Source organism: Callorhinus ursinus, unplaced genomic scaffold (genome assembly GCF_003265705.2).
Source record: "Callorhinus ursinus isolate GAN/ISIS: 27379988/994484 unplaced genomic scaffold, GSC_fseal_2.0 scaffold44, whole genome shotgun sequence".
NCBI classification, from domain to species: Eukaryota; Metazoa; Chordata; class Mammalia; order Carnivora; family Otariidae; genus Callorhinus; species Callorhinus ursinus.
In genome coordinates this window covers 2,050,264-2,073,834 of record NW_027397106.1, presented here as the reverse complement: position 1 = coordinate 2,073,834, position 23,571 = coordinate 2,050,264, and the positions used below count along the sequence as shown (strand labels likewise).

Genomic DNA, 23,571 nt, shown 5'->3' with positions numbered 1-23,571 from the left:
TACTTACAAACGTAAGCCATTAAAGACTGTGAAATATCCCAGTGAATGAGTTTTCCCGGTTCTTCCCTTAACCCTCCCCTCTACGCTAGATCCTCTGTCTTCCTCATACAATCCAGTTGATGGAGTTGATTTAAAGAGCAAGGCTTGGAAGTTGCCATGGTACTCCTGTCAGTGCCCTCAGAAAATTATATTTTTAAAGAATTCCAGGAAAGGCTACGCCCTCTTTTCCCAGTAACCCAAACCGCGTGCATTTCCAAGTAAGTTCTTTTTGTTGTCTAGCCTACTTCTCTCCTCTTGAAATTTAAACTTTCTGAGATCTGAAGATAAAAGAAAAGAGGGCAGAGGTCTGGCCCTCCCGATAGCTACTAAGTGACGGATAGGTGAGGATCTCTGCCTTGACCACAAAAAGTGGGGAAACCCGCGCCCCCAAGAGGCCTTAACGCCCACAGCAGCACGACACCGCTCCCGGCATCACGTGACGGTGCAGCGCAGCGGATAAACTACAACTCCCACAGCGCCGCGCGGCACGCCGGCGTTACAGAGCTCTCTCCTGATTGGTCACTGGGGATATTTGAAAGGGGGGGCTGGCGCGGAAAACGAAGGTTGCGTCTTGGCTTCTTGCGGAGTGCTCTCTTGGGCGAGTAAGTCCTGGATTTGGGAAGGAGGTGACCTCTGGGGCAATAAGTCCTGGAGGGACTCGTGAGCGTGTGTACGTGCCAAGGTAAGGTGGGGTCCCCGGCGCTGATTTGAGGGAGGGGGGGGCGACTCTACGAGGAAAGGTTGGGAGACCTCAGGACGTCTTGGTGGGCGCGGAACTCGGTGGAGGCCTCCGGTGTGGGGCTTTGGGGTGGTGGGATGGGTAGTGAGACCTGGCATTAACCCGGAGGAAGGAAAAGCGGAAGCGTCGGTTTATAACCGGAGCCCACTGTCCTGGCATGGTGTTTTTTTACCCCGATAGGATTTCTATCTTTCTTCTTTTTTTTTTTTAAGTAACCTCTACACCCACGGTGGGACTCGAAGTCACGACCCCCGAGATAAAGAATCATGTGTTCCACCAACTGAGCAGCCAGGCGCCGCTCCCGATAGGATTTCTGATGGGATTCTTTGGCTCCCTTCTTCCGCAGCCTTCAAGCCCTTCTCCTGGCCTCCATTTAGCTCCCTTTCGATTCTTCTTCACCTTCTCTAATTCTTCTCCTTTTCTCCAGCCCTCCAACGCCATGAGGAACTTCAAAGGAATCAACTTTGGGACCTTACTAAGCAACCCGAAGGAGGCTGAAGAATTGCTGCCTGACTTGAAGGTAGGGGTGCTGTCTAGTTCTGGATAGACCTGACTTCTCAGGATGAGCTGTTTTGTTTTTGTCTTATTTAAGAGACAGTTTAATTGGAGATCCTCTCCTGAGCAACCCTATTTCTAGTTCTCTTTCCCTACCTTGGTAATCCCAATCACATCTTCCTCTCCTCTTAGGAGTTCCTGTCCAAGCTTCCAGCTGGTTCACCCAGCTGCCGATCTGATGCTGAGAGGAGACAAGCTTGTGATGCCATCTTGAGGGCTTGCAACCAGCAGCTGATGGCCAAGCTGGCTTGCCCTAGACACCTGGGGAGCCTGCTAGAACTGGCAGAGCTGGCTTGCAATGGCTACTTGGTATTCACCCCCCAGCGCTCACCCCTTTACCTGGAACGAATTCTCTTCATCTTTCTCCGGAATATTGCCACACAGGGAATCCCAGAGGCCACACTCCGGTTCGCTCAGCCCCTCCATGCCTGTTTGGTGCAGTGCTCCCGCCAAGCTGCTCCCCAGGACTATGAGGCTGTGGCTCGCGGCAGCTTTTCTCTGCTTTGGAAGGTAGCAGAAGCCCTGCAGGAGCGGCGAGCTGCACTCTCGGCTCGGCTGAAGGCCTTGAGCTTTCTAGTGCTCTTGGAGGATGAAAGTACCCCTTGTGAGGTTCCCCACTTTGCTTCTCCAACAGCCTGTCGAGTGGTAGGTGCCCATCAGCTATTTGATGCCACCGGGCACAGTCTGAATGAAGCAGATGCTGATTTCCTAGATGACCTGCTCTCCAGGCATGTGATCAAAGCCTTGGTGGGCGAGGGAGTGGGTTCTCCTGGTCCTCTTTCTCCCCAGAGGGCCCTCTGTCTCTTGGAACTCACCCTGGAACACTGCCGTCGCCTCTGCTGGAGCTGCCACCATGCCAAGGCCACCAAGGTAGTGGAGAAGGCCCGTGATTACCTAAGGAACACCGATCTGGCCCCCAGCCTCCAGTTATGCCGGCTTGGAGTTGAACTGCTACAGATTGGGGAGGGAGGACCTCAGGCACTGGCCAAGCTTCTGATTAAGGCATCAGCTCTCCTGAACAACAGTGTGGAGGCACCATCACCCCCGCTGCGGGCATTGTGTGACTGCTGCCAGTTCTTCCTCTCAGGCCTGGATCGAGGCATCAAGAGGCGCTATGGACCTGATGCTGTTCTGGGCCTCTTTACTTTTCTTGGCGGGTACTTCTCTCTCCTCCGGCAGCTGCAGGATGGTGTGAGTTAAAGACCTAGAGGTAGGGTGGGAATGTGGTTCTGCAGACTGTCGGGCTAAGGTCTTTGGTAAGATCTGAAAGCCCTGGCTCCCTCCTTAGTAAGGCACTCTCTGGATTATGCCTAGTCCACCCGCCAGCAACCTAGTCTACTCTGAGAGGGCAATGGCCCCTTCTCATGTCCTCCTTCCTACTCCCTGGGCTGAGTCCGCTTTCCAGGACACTGGGCCAGTCTTCAGCTTGGAGCTCCTGCTTCATCTCGGCCCCTCAAACCAACCCCTTCCTTCCTCAGGTCTGTGGGGATTCCTCCAAGCAGCAGCAGTCTTTAGTTCAGATGCACTTTCAGGGACTTCATCTCTACACTGTGGTGGTTTATGACTTTGCACAAGGCTGTCAGGTACAGTCTGGGAATCAAAACACCTGGACAAGTCCTGGGGTCTGGGGTTGCTCCACTGCTCTGGTAGAGCATTGGGATGGCTTTGGCTTTGGGCTCGGGGTGGGGTAGATGTCACCTTGGACCTAGTATGTGGAGACATAATCACCCTCAAGCCCTTGTTCTCCCTTTAGGTGGCTGATGTGGCTGACCTGGCCCAGCTAATGGAAAGTTGCAGATCTACTGTGGTCTGGATGCTGGAGGCCTTACAGAACCTGTCAGGCCAAGAGCTGACTGACTATCTGGGCATGACTGGTTAGTACCTTGGGGCCCAGAGGCGGGGGGGGACGGTCATCACTCACTAGGCAGACAAATAGCACTTGCTGGATGGTTCTGACTACCCTGGGACCTCCTTATGGCTTAAGAAAGAGTGAAAAAAATGTAAGTGCAAGTGACCCTACATTTAACAGCAGTAGAGAAGTAATGAGGCTAACTTATAATAGCAGATATAAGTTTTTCCCCATTGACTTTGAAATATGATTTGGTGTTTCTTTCATGAAAATGTTTATACCTGATATGCAACTTTATGACCTTTCTATATGTTTAAATTTTAAAGAACATTTGTAACTTAATTTTTTTTAAGAACCACATAAAAATGCTTTAAAAATCAAATTGCACAAAAGAGCATGTAGTTGAAAGTGCCTCTCTCACTCCTAATCCTGGTTACCAAGTTCCCCTCTGCAGAGGCAACTAATATCAATTTTTTAGGTATCGTTCTGGAGCTATACCATATGTATATATAAACCAACTTGCATATGTACTTCTCCCCACTCTTTTAATTGAAATGTATAGACAGAAAAGTACCAAGATCATAAGTGTATGGTTTGCTCGATTTTTTACAAAGTGAACATACTTTGTAACCAACATCTAGGTCAAGTAAGAGTATGACTTAGATCCCGGGAAATCCATCCTTCTGTCCCCCCTTTTTGTGACCAGCCTCCCCAACAGCAGAGATTAGTTTTGTCTATTTTTGTTTTTTGTCTTTTTTTTATAAAGATTTTATTTATTTGACAGATAGAGGCAGCGAGAGAGGGAACACAAGCAGAGGGAGTGGGAGAGGGAGAGCAGGCTTCCCGCCGAGCAGGGAACCCGATGGGGGGCTCGATCCCAGGACCCTGGGATCATGACCTGAGCCGAAGGCAGACGCTTAATGGCTGAGCCACACAGGCGTCCCAGTTTTGTATATTTTTGTATTTTTTTAAAAGACTTTATTTATTTGAGAGAGTGAGCGAGAGAGAGCATGAGCAAAGGGAGAAGCAGACTCCCCACTGAGGGAGCCAGATGCGGGGCTCCATCCCAGGACTCCAGGATCATGACTCGAGCTGAAGGCAGATGCTCAACTGACTGAGCCACCCAGTTGCCCCTATTTTTGTATTTTATAATAAGTTTTCCCCTCATTTTACAAAAAGCATGGCCCATTAGTTTAAGTTACACAAACCAAATCAGTTCAGCCATTGGAAGGTTTTGGAAAACTTTTCATATTCATATAGTCAGTGATTGAACCTACCCATTGAGATGAAAATATGATCAGGAGTCACAAAAATTATTAGCACGATAATTCTTCCCAGAATATTGAAGACTGCATTTTTCCCTAACCATCTACGTTGATAGCCAAATGCTGTATAAACTCAAATTTAGGAAAATGTTACTCATTCAACAAATACCTGTTGAGTACCTACCATGTGCTAAGCACTGTCCTGAGTACTTGGGTGTATCAGTAAACAAAACAGATCCCTGTCCTCAGGGAGCCACATTCCAGTTGGGGGAGAATGATAATAAGCAAGAGGATAATTATCAATATGTTAGAAAATGATAAGAAATATGGGGGGAAAGGAATAGTAGAGCAGAATAAGAAAGGGAATTAGGAGTTCAGGGTGGGTGAGGGACAAGTTACCATTTAAAATAGGGTGGTCAGGCGCCTGGGTGGCTCAGATGGTTAAACGTCTGCTTTCGGCTCAGCTCATGATCTCGGGGTCCTGGGACCAAGTCCCACACTGGGCTCCCTTTTTGGTGGGGATCCTGCTTCTCTCTGCCTCTGCATCTCTCTCTCCCTGTCTCTCATGAATAAGTAAATAAAATCTTTAAAAATAAATAAATAAAATAAATAAATAAATAAATAAAACAGGTGGTCTCAGGGCACCTGGGTGGCGCAGTGGGTTAAGCATCCAACTCTTGGTTTCGGCTCAGGTCCTGATCTCAGGGTCATGAGACTGAGCCCCATGTTGGGCTTCAGGCTCAGTGAGGTCTGCTTGAGATTCTCTCTCCTCCCGCTGCCCCTCCTGCTCATGCTCTCTCTCTCTCTCTCTCTCTCAAATAAATAAATAAATATTTTTTTAAAAATCAAATAGGTTGGTCAGGATAGGCCTCATTGAGAGAGTGACATGAGCAAAACTTGGAGGATGTAATGAAGTTGGCCATGTAGATACCAGAAGAAATAGCCAGTGCCAAAGCCCTAAGGCAGGAATTGGTCTGGTGTGTGGAAGGAATAGCAAGGAGGCTACTAGGGTGGCTTCCATGGAATGAGGGAAGGAGAAGAGGTAAGGGACAGGCCAGAGTGTCTCTCCAAAATTGCTGCCCTTTGGAGCAAGATGAAGACAAAAATTGGTATTGTGAGGTGAGATGGGCCCTGTGTGGGGATGAGGACTCGGCTCTTATAAAACAGGCGCCAAGGGGCTGGCTGGTGTGGGTTTCCCTTACCAGAATGGACCTCATGGGCCGCCTTGGAGCAAGAAGGGGAGAGCTGCCCCTCTCTTATCCCCTAGCAAGAGGGGTTGCTGTCTGATCTAGAAGCTGCTGAGCCGACCACAGGTTGAGCTCCTCTCTACTGCCTCTCCCGGGAACTCCTCTGCTGGCAACCATTCTCTCTCTCACCTGCAGCCTCTTACACCAGTAACTTGGCCTACAGCTTCTATAGTCACAAGCTGTATGCTGAAGCCTGTGCCATCTCTGCGCCCCTCTGTCAGCACCTGGGCTTGGCGAAGCCGGGCACCTATCCTAAGGTGCCTCCTGAGAAGGTACAAGGGCAGGAAGGGAGGTTGAGTTGGTGGCCTGAGCAGCATGAAAGAGGCTGGCCAGGGCCCTGCCTTGTAGTAGGGACCAGTACTTGGGGCAGCATTTCCCACACCTCGCTTGTACTGTTACTAATTTCTTGTTATTGTCTCGCTTTTTATATTTAGCCACATCCCAAGCTGGTGGTTCTCAACCTGGTTGCACATTAGAATCACCTGCAAATCTCTGGTGCTAGACCCCAGGTGGCTGGATATTTTCAGAGTTCCCCCTAGGAGGTCCTTTCAGTAGCCAGAGTGAGAGCCACTACCAGGATACCCGTGAAATGATGGGTTGGCTGGGATTGGCAGCTGCGACAGGTTGTAGAGGGCCTGGGGTTTCATCCTGAGTGAGCTTGATGAGCCTCTCAAGGATTTAAGGGAAAGCATGATACCAGATTGGCATTTGGGGTTTCTCTGGCATCACTGTGGTGAATGAACAGGGTGCAGGGACAACACTAGGCCCCGGCACTGCTGTAGCAGCCTAGACAGGAAAGGTGGGTGTCTGAAGCAGCTTCCCGAGGGCTGGGGAGACGTGGACGGGTACACGAAGGCCAGGATTAATCTAGCAAGTGACTGGCTTTGAGGGAGGGAGAAAAGTCAATGGTGGCCTGGCATTTCTGACTGAGGAGAAGGTGCCGACTTGCTGGGAGAGGGGTGACAGGAGGAGGAGCAGGTCTTCAGGGCTGTGGACATAAATATGTAGACGGGGTGGATTGAAGCTTCTGGTTCGGAGCCCCGGGGTATTTAGTGCTTAGGTGTCTTCTGCCTCTGGGGCAGGGGTTGGGGCCCGAAGCCCACCCTGTTGTGTGTGGACCCGTGCGGGCACGTACTCACCCATTGTTACAGACTCATTGGTTCTTCTCTGCAGTTTGGTCTGTTTGCTTTCTCTGGTCAGTTGCACAGGTGCTTCCGGCTACATGGAGAGAGTTTGAAGAAACTGGGTAAACAGGCCCAGGGCTGCAAGATGGTGAGTTTGTGGCTGGCAGCCCTGCAGCCCTGCGGCCCCCAACACATGGCTGAGCCAGTCACCTTCTGGGTTCGGGTCAAGATGGACGCAGCCAAAGCAGGAGACAAGGAGCTACAGCTGAGGTGAGTTGATGGGGAGAGAGATAACCATGTTTGCTCCCTGGCTAGAGCTGGCTTTGGTACTCGTGGTCTTGGTCATCCTTCCATCTGAAAAAGGCACTGATTCCTCCCTTCACTGTTACTCGTCAGGCGCCTACTATAGGCCAGCCGCTGTGCTAGGTACTGGGGGCGGGGGGGCAGTGGCGATGGGCAATGCTCTTGCTTTCACAACCGGAAACTTAGCACGCTCTCAGCCAAGCCAAGGCTGGGCCTCCTTGACATGGAGCAGAGGCTCCATGCTTCACGGGCTCCCTGACCTGGTGCTGGGCCTGCCTTCTCTTAGGACTCTGCGAGACAGCCTGAGTGGCTGGGACCCGGAGACCCTGGTCTTCCTGCTGAGGGAGGAGCTGCAGGCCTATAAGGCCATGCGAGTGGACACCGGGCAGGAGCGGTTCAACGTCATCTGTGACCTGTTGGAACTGAGCCCTGAGGAGACACCGGCTGGGGCCTGGGTTCGAGCCACCCACCTGGTGGAACTGGCTCAGGTGCTCTGCTACCACGACTTTGCCCAGCAGACCAACTGGTGAGGAGGCTAACTGAGGATGCCACTCTTGCTTCTTGCCCTGGGTGCTCTGATCCTCTTCAGAGGGTAGGGCTGGCTGTCCTGCAGAAGGCCCTTCCCAGGATGCTGTGGCAGGTACCCATCGTGGGCCCAGCTTCAGTGCCCCCTTTCCCTCCAGCTCAGCCCTGGATGCTGTCCAGGAAGCCCTGCAGCTTCTGGAGTCTGTGAGGCCTGCACCCCAGGCCGAGGATCAGCTTCTGGATGATAAAGCACAGGCCCTGCTGTGGCTCTACATCTGTACTCTGGAGGCCAAGATGCAGGAAGTAAGTGTGGCTGCCATATAGCACAACTTGGGGCAGGGATTACTTTCCCCAGGCCCACAGTGAGCTGATGCCTGCCCCGTTTTTTATCCTGCTCTCCCCATCCAGGGTATCGAGCGGGATCGGAGAGCCCAGGCCCCTAATAACCTGGAGGAATTTGAAGTCAATGACCTGAACTATGAAGATAAACTGCAGGAAGATCGCTTCCTATACAGTAACATCGCCTTCAACGTCGTGGCAGATGCTGGTGAGGGCTGTGAATGTAGTGTGGTGGCTAGGGTCTCCTCTGTGGCTTCCTCAGAGCTGAATGGGGACCCCGGGTATGGGAGGGGTGGGAGGTGGGCACCGAGGGGAGAGGGTGTTCTGGAGAAGGCTGCGTTCTCCCCAGATAACCCATGCTCTGAGAGAATGGCTGGTCCCTTTCTTCTGACTTCTAGCTCAGTCCAAATGCCTGGACCAAGCCCTGGCCCTTTGGAAGGAGGTGCTTACAAGGACGCAGGCGCCTGCCGTCCGGAGTCTCCAGCAGACAGTGGCCTCGCTACAGACCCTAGCAGCCCTCTATCAGCTGGCGGCCAAGGTAACGAGGCAGGGTGCTAACACAGCCCAGAAGCCCAGCTCCTTCCCCTTCTTCGACCAGCGAATTTGCTGAGAGGCCATGTAATCCTGTGTGGGCTCTACCACCAGCGTCCCTAAGTTGAAATCCGAGCTCCATCCTTTATTAGTAACTCGCCTTGGCAAGTGGCTTAACTTCCTAAGCCCAGTTTCCTTATCTCTAAAATGAGGACAATAATAGTACTATGTCGTGGTGTCGTCAGCGCTTAGTGAGATAACATGTCTGGGCTGGGCCTAAGCAGAATATTCAAGTGTCAGCAATAACTATTATTAATTCTTGGATAGTCTGAGACCTGTATACTCAGAAACATACAGAAATACCTAGAGGCCCAATTTTATCCTTTTACATGCAATGTCAGGCCGTCTCACAGACTCCCTGAAGCTCTTCCCTGGCCACCACGTTAGGAACCTCCGAAAAAGAACATGGCACATAAATGACCTTTGTTACTGCAGCCAATTGGCTATATTTCTAGCATGAGGACTGGGGGAGGCTGACTCAGCCCTGGACCTGAGCCTTGTTGGCTCTACCACATCCCTGTAATGTGAACTTCGACAAGCAGCTGAGCCCGTGTCAGTCGTAGTGTCTCAGGCTATGGTCATCTATAAAATTCGGGTTAGAGTCACTATGAAGATTAAATGAGTTGATGCACATGAACCTCTTTTTTTTTTTTTTGACAATTTGTTTTTTTTTTTTTTTTTAAGATTTTATTTATTTGACAGAGAGAGCACAAGCAGGGGGAGTGGCAGGCAGAGGGAGAAGCAGACTCCCCACTGAGCAGGGAGCCCGATGCAGGACTCGATCCCAGGACCCTGGGATCATGACTTGAGCCGAAGGCAGATGCTTAACTGACTGAGCCACCCAGGCACCCCGAAAATTCAATATTTTTATTATGATTTTACTTTTGAAGCTTCATTTGTTTTTTTTTTTCAAGTTTATTTATTTTTTTGCAATCACTATACCCAGTGTGGGGCTCGAACTTAGGACCCCAAGATCAAGAGTCCCATGTTCTTCCAACTGAGCCTGCTAGACACTCCTTCAAATTTTTTATTTTTAAAAATTTTTAAATTTAAACTCAGTTAATTAACATATAGTGTATTATTAGTTTCAGAGATAGAGTTTGGTGATTCATCAGTTGCATATAACACCCAGTGCTCATTACATCATGTCCATCACTCGGTTACCCCACCCCCCCACGCCCCACCCCTCCAGCAACCCTCAGTTTGTTTCCTATAGTTAAGAGTCTCTTATGATTTGTCTCCCTCTCTGATTTCATCTTATCAAATTTTTTTTAATTGAAGTATGATCGACATACAATACTATATTAGTTTTAGGTGCACAGCATAGTGATTTGGCAATTCCACACATTACCCGGTGCTCACCATGATGAGTGGTCACCATACAACATTATCACATTATTGACTCTATTCCCTATGCCATACTTTTCATCCCCATGACTTATTTATTTTATAACTGGAAGTTTGTACGTCTTGATCCCCTTCACCTGTCTTGCCCATGCTCCCCCCACCCCCACCCCATCCATGTAAACCTCTCAGCACAGTGCCTGGCCCATAGTAAGCTCCCAGTAAATCCCAGCTGTTGATGCTGACTGGCACCTAAGCTTTCAAACAGGAGGGTCGATGGTGGTAGGCTCCCTCACTGCTCTCCTCTCAGGCTCCTTGAGGGTGGCTGACAGTTGCTCTGTCTGTAGCCACACTCCATCCAGGCTCTGAGGTCAGGCCGAGGTCTCCAAGGGCTAGGGAGCCAAGGGTAGAAGTGGAGGTTTGAGCAGGAGCTGGGTAAACTTCCCGCTCTTGGCTGACCAGCCCCTGCAGGCTCTGGAGGTCCTCCTGCTTGTACGGATCGTCTCCCAGAGATTGGAGGACCACGCGAAGGCAGCTGGCTCCTCCTGCCATGCCGCGCAGCTGCTCCTGACACTTGGCTGTCCCAGCTATGCCCAGGTGAGCGCCCAGCCAGCCAAGCGTGGAGCTGCAGGGGGGACCCAGCCTTAGCGATGCATCTTTTCTCTAAGAAAATAAGATACCGAAGGGGCATCTTCCCTGCCTTCGACCGCCACATCCTGCTGGAGGATTGTAAAGTGTGGAGTGGTTGGGAGGCAGCTGTGGGAAGAGGAAGCGTCTTTCCTTCTCACCGCAAAACCATTGTTCGATAAGTCTTACAGATCCTGCCCCAGGAATAGGCCACTAATCCTGTATTTCCCCACCATTTGCCCTGGTTGCCGTTTCTCCGCTTGCTTAGGTCTGCGCTGACACCGCCTAGCTAGTCTCCCTGCCTGCAGCTTCTCCCTTCTGCACTTTGTCTTCTAACTACTGCTAACATGATCTTTTTAGATGTGGTCTTGTCTTTTTTCCTGCTAACAGGATTTCATTGGTTCCTCCGTTACCTGAAGGATGCTGTCTAGACGCTTTGCTTGGTGTCGCACACCTTCTATATTCTGGCTCACTGGTCCTTGCCACTCCCCCCGCCCCACCCCACCCTGGAACTTATGTCCATCCACTCGAGTTGCTTTACAGCCTTGTACATGCTGCCTCTCTTTGGTTGTGTTAGCCCCTCCACCCTAAGTGCACCTCCCCCACCCCCCCTTTTTTTTATTCAGCCACCTTCTACTTTCTTTTCAATTGCCCTCTCCTTCATGAAGTATTTTATATGTCCTCTTCTTTAACGGCAGAATCCCCTACTTTCCCTGGGTCCTCATACCACTAATGGCATTGTGTCTTGATTACAAAGGCATGTCTGCATCCTACTGCACTGCAAGCTGTTGGATGGAAAGTCCTACTTACTTCCTTTTTTTAAAATATTTTTTCTAATTTTTCATTTTTTTAGTGGGGGTAGGGGCAGAGGGAGAGAGAGAATCTTAAGCAGGCTCCACACCCAGTGAGGGACCCAAAGTGGGGCTTGATCTCAAGACCCTGAGATCATGACCTGAGCTGAAATCAAGAGTAGGATGTTTAACTGACTGAGTCGCCCAGATGCCCTGTTAATATTTTATTTTTAATCTCTCGTGGGGCTCGAACTCACAACCCCCAGATCAAGAGGCATATGCTCCACCAACTGAGCCAGCCAGGCACCCCAAGTCCTGCTTATTTCTTATTCAACTATGTCTTTCTAGCATAGTGGTCAACCAAAAGATACTAACTGAACGTTTTAGTGAGTGAATGAATAACTCTTATGTAGATTATAATATTTGATATAATTTCAGATTCAGTTGCATGTGCTCTGCATCTCACTTGCAAGTGCTTTAATCCACTTTAATTTGAAAAGTCTGGCTGCCTCTCCTTATCAGCATGCTCACGCATCCCATGATTGTGTCCTTAGCTACACCTCGAAGAGGCAGACTCAAGCCTGAAACTTCTGGATCACACTACTGACACGTACCTGCTCCTTTCGCTGACCTGTGACCTACTTCAAAGTCAACTCTTTTGTGTTCACCGGAAGGTATTTCTCACTTTCTTAATCCCCAAAGTTCCCAGGTATTGGAAGGATTTTCAGGGTACTTGTGTGGCTTCTGAGATTTCCCTGGAATTAGGAAGAGTATTCCTGACCTTGAGAAGCAGCGCTGTTTCCTGGCCTTGCCCACTCCAGGGAAATGTCACCAGCACTCCTCTAGGAGAGGCACAGTCCTTCCCATTCTTTCTCAGTCTCCTCAGTCACACTGTCTGGTCCTGTGATTAGAAACTGGGGTGACAATGATCTTGGGAAGGCACTGGAGCCCTAGCGTAGAAATCAAATGGGATGCAGAAGACCTGAGTTTTCTCACAAACCAACTGTGTGAACTTAGCTGAGTCGTATGTCCTGTCAGGCTACAGTTTTCTCCGCAGCTTTTGTCATTCCCCGAAGCCGGGGCTGGGCCAGAGGATCTCCAGGGGCATTTTAAGTTCTGAATCGCTGATCTGACTTCACTCACTACTCTCCTCCGGCCCTCCCTGTCTCCCAGGTGACTGAGGGCGCCTCTCTGTTGCTGTCTGTGCTTCGGGACCCTGCCCTCCAGAGGTCATCCAAGGCCTGGTATTTGCTGCGTGTCCAGGCCCTGCAGCTGGTGGCATTCTACCTTAGCCTCTCATCAGACAGCCTCTCAGCCTCCCTGCGGGAGCAGCTCTGTGCCCAAGGTGAAAAAATAGGGGGGACGATGGCCCTTCGTGGTCAGATTGCATGGTTTGTCCGCTCTCGGCTCTTCTCAAGCCCTTGTCCCCTCTGCTGTCCCAACTGTGTGGATTAGCCTACCTGGAGGCTGCCCAGAGTAGGCCTGCGCTAGCATATGAGTTTCTGTTTGCCTGTTCCCTAACTGACCACTTAGTACCTGGCTAGAATGCTTTTCTGACAAGGATTCTGAGGCCCCATGTGGTCTGAAGGAAAGACTTCTGCGGTTGAGTCCCTCTGCCTCAGGCACAGGAGGAGAAGAGCACAGCATGCTTGGCATTTGCTCCCTTAGTAGGTGAAGGTGGAGGCAGCGGTGGCTGCATCATCTCCCTTCTTGTCCCCCCACTGCCACCCCCCCCCCAACAGGCTGGCAGACGCCTGAGATCGCCCTCATCGACTCCCATAAGCTCCTCCGAAGCATCATCCTCCTGCTCCTGGGCAGTGATGTGCTCTCGATTCAGAAGGCAGCTGTGGAGACACCATTTCTGGATTCTGGTGAGTCTGAGGAAGAGAGCAAGGCCCTGTGTGCCGGAACAGGCTCCATGGTGGGGCCACCAGTTTTGCCTCCAGAGGATCCAGGCGGTGACTGAGGGATGACAGTCCTGTCTCTCTCCTTTGCTACAGGTGAAAATCTGGTACAAAAATGGCAGGTTCTGACCGAGGTGCTGAGCTGCTCGGAGAAGCTGGTCTCCCGCCTGGGCTGTCTGGGCAGTGTGAGCGAAGCCAAGGCCTTTTGCCTGGAGGCCCTGAAACTCACGACGAAGCTGCAGATGCCACGCCAGTGAGTGCCGGGGCGGGAGGAGGCCGAGTCCAGAACCCGGGTGTCCACATGCTGGACCGTGGGTTCCCAGACTCTTCCACAGCTTCTACAGGTTAACCTGTTCTGTTTGGATGGGTGGGGAGAGTACGTTCCGTGGCTAAGTAAGTGGGATGTGCCGAGTTAACCAAGGTTAGACATCCTTATTTCCTCTAGGACTTCTCACGTCCTTCAGTAATGCTCATACGCATTGTAACTCTCCAAAAGGGAGGCCCAATGTACCGTGTTTCCCTAAATCCCTTTGCCCACAGAATCCTTTTTTTTTTTTTGAGGAATGCCATTTGGGAAATCTGTCCTCATACGCAAGGCTGACTTGGGATGAGAACGCAGTGTAGAGGGTTTTTCCCGGGGAGCCTGGAAGTCAGCCGGAGGCTGTGAAGGCCTTTCAGAGGCTAGGAGACTGCCCCTGCTCTGCCTGCGAGAGGGGCCAAAAGACAGAGTCCGGGAAAACAAAGCCTTGCACACTGGCGGTCATCTCCTCTCCCAACAAGGTGCGCCCTGTTCCTGGTGCTGAAGGCGGAGCTGGAGCTGGTGCGCGGTGACATCGACCTCTGTCAGTCGGACCTGCAGCAGGTTCTGTTCTTACTTGAATCTTGCACAGGTGAGCAGCCAAGGGGCCCCCTGCACCCGCAGGCGGTGGCAGGAGGGGCCCACACATTGCAACACACCTTTGTATGTAAAAGTGTGGTGCCCTTCGAGATCAGTCTGACTTCTGGTCCCGCGGGCAAAGCCCCTTCTACTTCAGTCAGACCACTCGTCTCCCTCCTTCAGATGGCTTATCCATGACTAACCCAGGGGCTCTAGTTTTCAGCACTAATACATTTTGGCTATTTACATTTATTTATTTTTTAGTTTTTTAATTTTTTACTTTTAAGTAGGCTCCACACCCAACGTGGGGCTCAGACTCACAACCCCGAGATCAAGAGTGGCATGCTCCTCTGACTGAGCCAGCCAGGCACCACTGCCTATTTAAATTTAATTTAAATCAAATTTAAAATTCATTTCTCCAGTCACTTGCCGCATTTTGTGTGCTCGTAGCCACATGGGGCTGGGGGCGACTCTGTTGGACAGCACAAATGTAGTGTCCTCAGGAGGGCTTAAGTTAGTAATAAAATAGCTTATGGTACATTTTTTTTTTTTTTTAAAGATTTTATTTATTTATTTGACAGAGAGAGACACAGCGAGAGAGGGAACACAAGCAGGGGGAATGGGAGAGGGAGAAGCAGGCCTCCCGCCAAGCAGGGAGCCCGATGCGGGGCTCGATCCCAGGACCCTGGGATCATGACCTGAGCCGAAGGCAGACGCTTAATGACTGAGCCACCCAGGCGCCCCACATTTTTTTCTTGTAACCACTTTTATCTCTAGTATTTCATTGGAGCCACACAAAACCCTGGAAAGTCAGGTAGACACATAGGGTTTTTGTTTTTTTTTTTTTTTTATTTGTAAAATGACGAAGTTGAGAAATTCAGCATTTGGGGCCAGGATCATGGGCCTAGTCGGGGGGAAGGAGCCAGGATTGAGATGTGCGCCTCCTGGTGCCGGCCTGCTATCCTGAGCCACGCAGCCATCTCAGCTGCAGATATGGGGGCTTTGTGGGTTGTGTTAATCCACTGTGGAATGGGAAGAAAACATTAGGGGATTTTACTGAAAAAATAACAAGCCATATTAACATTTCATATGTTTGTACAGTAAATCGTACAAGTAGTTAAGTCACTAACACCTATATGAGGGAGTTGGGCCGTGGGGTAGCTCAGGAAGCACTTGGTAAGTCTGCTTTCACTCTCCCCAGAGTTTGGTGGACTAGCCCAGGACCTGGACTCTGTGAAGAAGGTCCACCTGCAGAAGGGCAAGCAGCAGGCCCAGGTCCATCGTCCTCCAGAGCTTCCAGAAGAGGAGCCCTTCCTAAGAGGCCCTGCTCTGGAGCTGGTGGCCACTGTGGCCAAGGAGCCTGGTCCTGTAGCACCTTCTACTAATTCTTCCCCTATCCTGAAAATGAAGCCCCAGCCAAGCCCTGGCTTCCTAACACACCTGCCCACGTGTGACTGCTTGCTGTGTGCCAGTCCTATTCTCTCGGCAGTCTGTCTGCGCTGGGCATTGGTCACGGCGGGGGTGAGGCTGGCCACGGGCCATCAGGCCCAGGGTCTGGATCTGCTGCAGGTCGTGCTGAAGGGTTGCCCTGCAGCCATTGAGCGCCTCACCCAAGCTCTGCAAACTTCCCTGAATCACACAGCACCGCCCTCCCCTGCCCCGAGGCTCCTGGATGAGCTCTTAGCTCAGGCCTACACACAGCTGGCACTGGAGGGGCTGAGCCAGCCATCAAACAAGAGCCTGGGGAAGGTCTTGGAGTCAGGGCTGAAGTTTGTGGCAGCGCGGGTTCCCAACCTGGAGCCCTGGCGAGCCAGCCTGCTCTTGATTCGGGCCCTTGCAAAGCTGGCAGGCCTCAGCCGCTGCACGGGCCAACTTTTTGCCAGCTCCTGGGGCTGGCAGCCACCACCCGTAAAACCATCCCCAGGCTCAGGGCCCTCTAAGCCTCGGAGCCAAAAACATTCTGGAAGAGGGCGTCATCGGGCGGCCTCTTCTACCCCGTCCCTCCATAATACCTCTCTGAAAGGTCTGGAAGGTGGAGGACTGCCCTGCACACCTAAGCCCCCAGGCCAGGTCAGGCAAGCAGGCCCTCGCGTCCCTTTCACTGTGTTTGAGGAAGTCCTCTCTGCAAAGAGCAAGCCTGAGGTTCCCAAGGCCCCGAGGGTACAACAGAGGGTCCAGACGCGCCTCAAGGTGAGGTGGGACTGTGGCTAGGTGGTGGTGGTGGTGTCAGGTGGGGTGGTTCTGGAGAATTGTGCAGCGTAGATGTCTCTGTGGAATAGTTTCCCAGGGCCCGCTGGGACCTTAAGCTCTACTGTTACTGGCAGGATCCCAACATCTTCCACAGACAGACAGTTCTACCTTGGTTTCAGACAGAAGGTGCTTTCCTTAACTCTGTGGTTCCTTTCCCTTTTCATCCTTCCTCCTTACCTTTTGTTCCCTCCTTCCACACCCAAGAGTCCCTGCCCTTGATTGAGTGTGGTGGGTGTATGTACGGTGGAGAGGTTAATGTCTAATCTTCCCCCAAGGCCTCTGTGATTGTGCCTCTGCAGTGCCACCTGCTGGCAGATGTCTTGTCACTGAAGGCCGCCCCCGCCCGGGCCCTTCTCCCTTTCCACCCATCCCAGGTGAACTTCAGTGATGACAGTGACTTGGAAGACCCTGTCTCAGTTGAGGCACGGCTTGCAGAGGAGCCCAAGAGACGGGGCACTGCCTCCCGGGGCCGGGGCCGGGCCAGGAAGGGCTTGGGCTTGAAGACTGCTTCGGTGGCAGCCCCAGATAGTGGCCCTGGGCGACCTGGGCTCAGTGGCAGGAGCCGGAGGACCAAGAAGGTGACATCAGGACATTGTGAGGAGCTGGGCTCTGAGATCATGAGGACCATCCCCGAGGAGGAAATGACTGACGACCAGATGGAAATGAGCTTTGAGATCCTCAGGGGCTCCGATGGAGAAGACTCCACCTCCGGTATGATGGTAACGGTGGGAGGGAGAAGGTGCATACATTTTTGGGGGGTTGCCCTGGGACCAAAGCCCAAGAAATAACTGGTGCCAAAGACAGTACAGAAATAAAGCTTTTTTCCTGGCTCTGGGACTGGATCCTAGAAAGAACAAAGGAAATGGCAGGAGGAAGGAACTACAGACAGTCACGTTCTCTCCCCAGGTGGGAAGGCACCCGCTCCAGGACCTGATACCGCCACAGGAGAATGTGAGGTGTTGAGACGTGATTCCAGCAAAGAGGAGCTGCCCATCCCATGCCCAGACAAGGATCTCGGTCCTAGGCTCCGACTCCCCTCAGCCCCTGCAGCCATTGGTGAATATGCTGACTGCTGGGGTCTGTCACTAGGAGAGAGTGAGGCTTTAGGTGTCTCTCTCTCTCTTTTTTTATATCTAAACTTTTTTTTTTTTTTTAAGATTTTATTTGACAGAGAGAGAGACAGCGAGAGAGGGAACACAAGCAGGGGGAGTGGGAGAGGGAGAAGCAGGCCCCCCATGGAGCAGGGAGCCCGATAGCGGGGCTCGATCCCAGGACCCTGGGATCATGACCCGAGCTGAAGGCAGATGCCCAACGACTGAGCCACCCAGGCGCCCCTCTTCTCTTTTTTTTTTAATAAAGATTTTATTTATTTGAGAGAGGGAGCGAGAGAGAGCACAAGTAGAGGGGAGAGGGAGAAGCAGACTTCCAGCTGAGCAGAGAGCCCGATGCAGGGCCCCATCCCAGGACCCTGAGATTATGACCAGAGCCGAAGGCAGATGCCCAACCTACTGAGCCCCCCACGCACCCAGCCTCTAGGTCTCTTGATCCTGATGCTCTTCTAGCCTGTCCGTGGTTCTGTCTTTGGATCCCCATCTAGATCTGGTCACCTTTGAACCTGGGTTCAGGGAATTGACCAGCACTCTCTCCACTAGCTGTGTGCAAGTCAGTCAGTCTCTCTGAGCTTCTATTTACTTACCTATAAAATGGGGTTTGGGAGTTGATGTAAGCTGCGTAGCATCCCACTTGGCACACACTGCTCTTCGTAAATGATAGCTTTTATTTTCCAAGTGGGAGAGGAGGTAGGGCCTTGGAAACCTGGAACTTTCATGCAAAGTTCTACCAGCTAGGAAGTACGGGACTCATCTATAGCAAGTATCTTCACCTTCTTCTAGGTCTGTCTACCTTGAATTCCATCTGTGACTTACTGACCATTGCTTTCCGTGGGGTTAGTCACTGCCCTCCTAGTGGGCTCTATGCTCACCTCTGCCGCTTTCTGGCTTTGTGCTTGGGCCACCGGGATCCCTATGCCACTGCCTGCCTCGTCACCGAGTCTGTGTCCATCACCTGTCGCCACCAGCTGCTCACCCACCTCCACAGGCAGCTCAGGTGAGTGGCCACAGTCCCTGAGGCCCATGCTGGGGCAGACTGGGGGGAGGGTCCAGAATTTGAAGGAGGGACAACTCACCCCTACTTGCGTTGTCCACAGCAAGGCCCAGAAGCACCGGGGATCACTCGAAATGGCAGACCAGCTGCAGAGACTGAGCCTGGAGGAGAGGCCTGGAGATGTCCCCCTGGCCCGCATCCAGCACCTCTTTTCCTTCAGGGCTTCAGGATCTGGTCAATTCCCTGAGCCCGAAAAGGAGAGTTTCCAGGAGCGCCTGGCTCTGATCCCCAGTGGTACGGTAGTAGGCTGCAGCTGGCTCTTCTGTCGTTGTTTGCATCTTCTTTTTTTTTTTTTTTTTTAAGATTTTATTTATTTGACAGAGAGACACAGCCAGAGAGGGAACGCAAGCAGGGGGAGTGGGAGAGGGAGAGGCAGGCTTCCCGCGGAGCAGGGAGCCCGATGCGGGGCTCGATCCCAGGACCCCGGGATCATGACCTGAGCCGAAGGCAGACGCTTAACAACTGAGCCACCCAGGCGCCCCTGTTTGCATCTTCTTACTAAGGAGTTAGGTGGAGGACTTTAAGGTACTGGTTAACATAGATTTATGACCTTTATGGAAGGACATGTCATACCTTTTCATTGATTAGTCATTTTGTTACTCTCACCAAAGAGAACTACCCTAAATCTGAAAGTCTTTTTTTTTTTTTTAAGATTTTATTTATTTATTTATTTATTTATTAGCGAGAGAAAGTCAGAGATAGCGACAGAGAGCATGAGTGGGGAGAGGTGGGAGAAGCGGGCTCCCCACTGAGCAGGAGGTCTGTCCTGATCCCAGGACCCTGGGATTGTGACCTGAGCTGAAAGCAGATGCTTAAGCAACTGAGCCGCCCAGGTACGCCCCCCCGCCCCAACTTTAACTTTGAGTTACTAGCAGGTTCAGTGTCTTTCCTCAGGGGTAAGTTCAGGCGTGCAGAGGCTCCCTATGCTAACATGAAATCCGTTAGCAGATGATTTGAGTGCCTCCCTCTGTGCAGGAACTTCTGTTTCTGTGAGGGACACAAAGAAGTATAAGATGTGGTCTCTGTCCACAGGTGGCTGTTAGGGCAAGGGAGAGCACCTTGAACTCTAGTGACAAGGGAAGATTTCTTGGAGTTGTTGGAGTTGTCTTGAGTGATAAATGGGAATTGAGTGCAGAAGACAGAGAAGGGGATTCCTTGTAAGAGCTGAAATGATCCTGGGTATGCTCTGTGTGGCAGGGGTGACCGTGTGTGTGTTGGCTCTGGCCACGCTCCAGCCTGGAACTGTGGGCGACACCCTCCTGCTGACCCGGCTAGAAAAAGACAGTCCCCCAGTCACTGTGCAGATCCCCACTGCCCAGAACAAGGTACGTTTCCTGGGCCAGTAAGCAAAGTTGGGCTGGGGTAGGCTTCTGGTGAAGCTGCGCCCATTCTGTGGCTGGGGGACGGAGAGATGGTGATCGTGTGGACCAGCAGAAAGCTCACAGTCCCATCTCTCAAAGTTTCCTCTGAGTTCAGCCCTGAAAGAGTTTGACGCCATCCAGAAGGAGCAGAAAGAGAACAGCAGCTGTACTGACAAGCGAGAGTGGTGGACAGGGCGGCTAGAACTGGACCATAGGATGGAGGTGTGTGTCCCCGAGGTGGGGTGGGGTCAGGCCTGCCCTGGGAGTGACCCCGGGGGTGTCAGTGTCTTCTCTCTCAGGGGTCCCAGGCCAGTGCTGAGTTACCTCAGGTCCTTTCTGGAAGCATAGGCCCAAATTTTTGAAAATGATGTTACCTGGCAAAGACTTTAAACAAGAGCCAAAAACCTGAAGGTGTTATGGCAACAGAATGTTTAAAGATACATACAAGAAAAGGGATTTAATTTAAGCCCAAGAATCAGCTTCCTGGGTTTAGTTTTCATCGCCCACCTATTTGTATTTGTCAAAACATAGTGATATGTAATAAATCATCTTTTCTGTACTCCCCCAATCTCAGCAAATGAAAAATGTTTCTAGCTTCTTGCCTTTTTTTTTTTTTAAGAGAGGGAGAGAGAGAGGAGGTGGGAGGGGCAGAAGGAGAGGGAGAGAGAGAATCTGAAGAAGGCTCCACGGGGCTCCATCTCACGACCCTGAGATCATGACCTGAGCCAAAATCAAGAGTCAGACGCTTAACTGACTGAGCCACCCAGGTGCCCCTCTAGCTTCTTGCCTTTTTAACTGGCAGGAAGATATGTAAGACAAATACGCTGGAAAACCCATTTCCTCATGTCCAGAATGTTGGTGCCTGTGGGATAAGAAACTCAGCTCCTCTCTGGGACTAAAGGTTCTGTTCCTCCTCATTCAGGTTCTCATCACTTCCCTAGAGAAGCATGTGTTGGGCTGCTGGAGGGGACTGTTGCTGCCATCCAGTGAAGACCCTGGCCCTGCCCAGGAGGCCTCCCGCCTACAAAAGTTGCTGCAGGAATGTGGCTGGAAATATCCTGACCCCACTCTGCTGAAAGTGAGTTGAGAAATCAGGGAAAGGGGAAGAAGCTAGACTTAATTCTTTCTCATTGACCGCTGTTCCCTTGCAGGCCATGCTCAGTGGCGCCAGTACCCTCACTCCTCAGGACATTCAGACCCTGGCCTATGGGCTGTGCCCAGCGCGGCCGGAACGAGCCCAAGAGCTTCTGAGTGAGGCAGTAGGACGCCTGCAGGGTCAGACAGTCCCAAGCGATAGGCACCTTGTCCTGGTGCTAGACAAGGTAAGGAGCTAGGGGCTGGAAGGGCAGTGTCTGGTGGGCAGTGGGCACCAACTCACCCCCATGCCCTGCCGACACTTATGTGCGCCTGGCTGGGGATAGTCATCTCCTTGTGCTTTTACCCCAGGACCTGCAAAAACTGCCGTGGGAGAACATGCCCAGCCTCCGGGCACTGCCTGTCACTCGGCTGCCCTCCTTCCGCTTCCTGCTCAGCTACTCCATCATCAAAGAGGTGGGGTTCAGGGTGTGGGGAATGACTGGTGATTGACAAGAGATCTGGGAAGACAGGAGAGGGTCTCGGGCACCGATGGCTCATTCGTGGAAAGGAATTTGGTGTTTGTGGAAGCTTGGGCCCTCTGGCCAGACCAGGGTCCTGATCACCAGTGTCTTCTCCTCAGTCTGGGGCCTCGTCGGTGCTAAGCCAAGGGGTAGATCCACGCAATACCTTCTATGTTCTGAACCCTCACAATAACCTGTCAAGCACAGAGGAGCAATTTCGAGCCCATTTTAGCAGGTCAGTGGGATAAGAGTAAGAAAGGGGGTGGGGGGAGGGTAGAGCCCACATAGAGGGGCTCATAGCCTTTCCTGCAGAATCAAATGGTACAGCCCACCTTCTCCCTAGTATTCCCTTGGCCCTCTTTGCCAGCTGACCCCAATTCTTACTCCTACCTTTTCCCCCCGCAGTGAAGCTGGCTGGAAAGGAGTGGTTGGGGAAGTGCCAAGCCCAGAGCAAGTGCAGGTGGCCTTGACGGAGCATGACTTATATATGTGAGTGCCTAAGGCAGGGAGGTGGGGAGAGGGGCAGGCCCTGGAGGAGGGCATCACCATAGTTTTCTTTGGGGCTTTAAAGCCACTGGCTGACTCAGGACGCCCTTGGAAATATGGCAGAGGCCAGGTATTGCTAGGTCAGACTCGTCTCACGTCCCTCTGCCTTAGCTACGCAGGGCACGGGGCTGGCGCCCGCTTCCTAGATGGACAGGCTGTCCTCCGGCTGAGCTGCCGGGCGGTGGCCCTGCTCTTTGGCTGCAGCAGTGCAGCCCTGGCTGTGCACGGGAAGCTGGAGGGGGCTGGCATCGTACTCAAGTATATCATGGCTGGCTGGTGAGTCCTGAGGGCCCTTCCTAGCTCCCAGCCAGGTTCTTTCCCCGGCCTGAACCCTAAATCTTTTCTCGTGCCCCCTCCCGTTCTAGTTCCCTGTCATGCCTGGGCCTTTAACCTTTGCCCTCTTCTGCCCCCCTCCTGGAACTAGGGCACTTCTCATTGGCTCACTCCTCTTTCCTCACCCACCACCGCCAGTCATGTCTGCCTAAGTATTTTGTTTTAGAGCCCTCACTTTGTAGTTCTTCCTTCTCTTTTCCCAGTCCCCTGTTTCTGGGAAACCTCTGGGATGTGACTGACCGTGACATCGACCGCTACACGGAGGCTCTGCTGCAGGGCTGGCTTGGAGCAGGCCCAGGAGCCCCCCTTCTCTACTATGTCAACCAGGCCCGCCAGGCTCCCCGACTGAAGTATCTTATTGGGGCTGCACCTGTGGCATACGGTTTGCCTGTCTGCCTGCGATGACCCCTTGGAGCTGTCCTAGCGCTGGTGGAAGCCATGTGACTGTTCTACCTCCTATCAGACTTAACCCTTAGGACAAATATTTTAAGTGATTTTTCCCAGTATTTTATATGAAACCTTTCCCTTTGATTTAACCTTAATATAATAAAGATGTAGTACTTAAACCTGTTTTGTGTGGTTCATTGGAGAACATTTGTAGACAAACTTATTGGCCCCTCCCACTATGTGGTACTATAGAGGTGAGAACAGCTTGCAGTTAAGTGCGCACTCTCTCTCTCGCTGACAAAATCTTAAAAAAAGCCACCGTCCTCTCCCCAAATATACTTTGTCAGGCCGTGAACTTCAGCAGCAGATTCTGTGGAATTCTGTTTACGTATGGTTTTTCTCTCCCCAACCAGACTGTTAAATTCCTCGGAAGCACGTTATCTTACACTCTCGTGTATCCCTCACATCTAACACACGGTAAAACATCGTTTTGATTAATAAACCTTGTGCTGTACTTGTTGGTTGACAACGTGACTCCTTACGGTTCTCTCCACCGCCAGATCTTCCCACCGTGTGATCCCAAAGCACCACTCACGATGCTACTTGATCCGCGAATTTCACAGGTTTCTTTCTTGCCTGTGGTTCGTTAGGTTTATAGCACCCACATGGAGTAGCATACATTACTTCGCAATGTTGTGGTTATGAACCGGGTATTTTAAGATTTTTAAGCTCCCTGAGGGAAGTAGTCCTGTTTGCTCCAACTTTACTATGGTAGGCGTGGGAGGTTTTGTGAAAACAACGCGCAGCTTTCGCC

General features: G+C 51.7%; 1 protein-coding gene across 2 annotated transcripts; it reads left to right on the top strand.

The window, feature by feature from the left end:
* The first annotated feature begins 592 nt into the window (after window positions 1-592).
* On the top strand, window positions 593-22,936 carry ESPL1 (extra spindle pole bodies like 1, separase). 2 transcript variants are annotated; one of them, XM_025883342.2, is made up of 31 exons: window positions 593-721; window positions 1,206-1,298; window positions 1,466-2,524; window positions 2,812-2,916; window positions 3,087-3,207; window positions 5,830-5,966; window positions 6,895-7,088; window positions 7,408-7,647; window positions 7,805-7,949; window positions 8,055-8,193; window positions 8,384-8,523; window positions 10,383-10,517; window positions 11,893-12,012; window positions 12,512-12,683; window positions 13,081-13,209; window positions 13,339-13,495; window positions 14,023-14,132; window positions 15,321-16,309; window positions 16,744-17,080; window positions 17,276-17,425; window positions 18,262-18,475; window positions 18,576-18,766; window positions 19,730-19,857; window positions 19,993-20,115; window positions 20,816-20,971; window positions 21,045-21,215; window positions 21,340-21,444; window positions 21,611-21,726; window positions 21,897-21,980; window positions 22,149-22,313; window positions 22,574-22,936. In XM_025883342.2, exons 2-31 carry the CDS (start codon window positions 1,218-1,220, stop codon window positions 22,773-22,775), a joined length of 6,315 nt encoding a protein of 2,104 aa, XP_025739127.1. In that variant the 5' UTR covers window positions 593-721; window positions 1,206-1,217; the 3' UTR covers window positions 22,776-22,936. The 2 variants fall into 2 exon arrangements, with proteins under 2 accessions (XP_025739127.1, XP_025739128.1); XM_025883343.2 differs by having other exon boundaries at window positions 600-641.
* Window positions 22,937-23,571: the final 635 nt, after the last annotated feature.

Excerpts from the sequence above, each read along its gene's own strand:
- ESPL1 (XM_025883342.2), top strand. The coding sequence starts at position 1,218 with ATGAGGAACTTCAAAGGAATCAACTTTGGGACCTTACTAAGCAACCCG. Across the intron at positions 1,299-1,465 it reads AATTGCTGCCTGACTTGAAG|GAGTTCCTGTCCAAGCTTCC; the intron begins GTAGGGGTGCTG and ends CTCTCCTCTTAG. Across the intron at positions 2,917-3,086 it reads ACTTTGCACAAGGCTGTCAG|GTGGCTGATGTGGCTGACCT; the intron begins GTACAGTCTGGG and ends TTCTCCCTTTAG.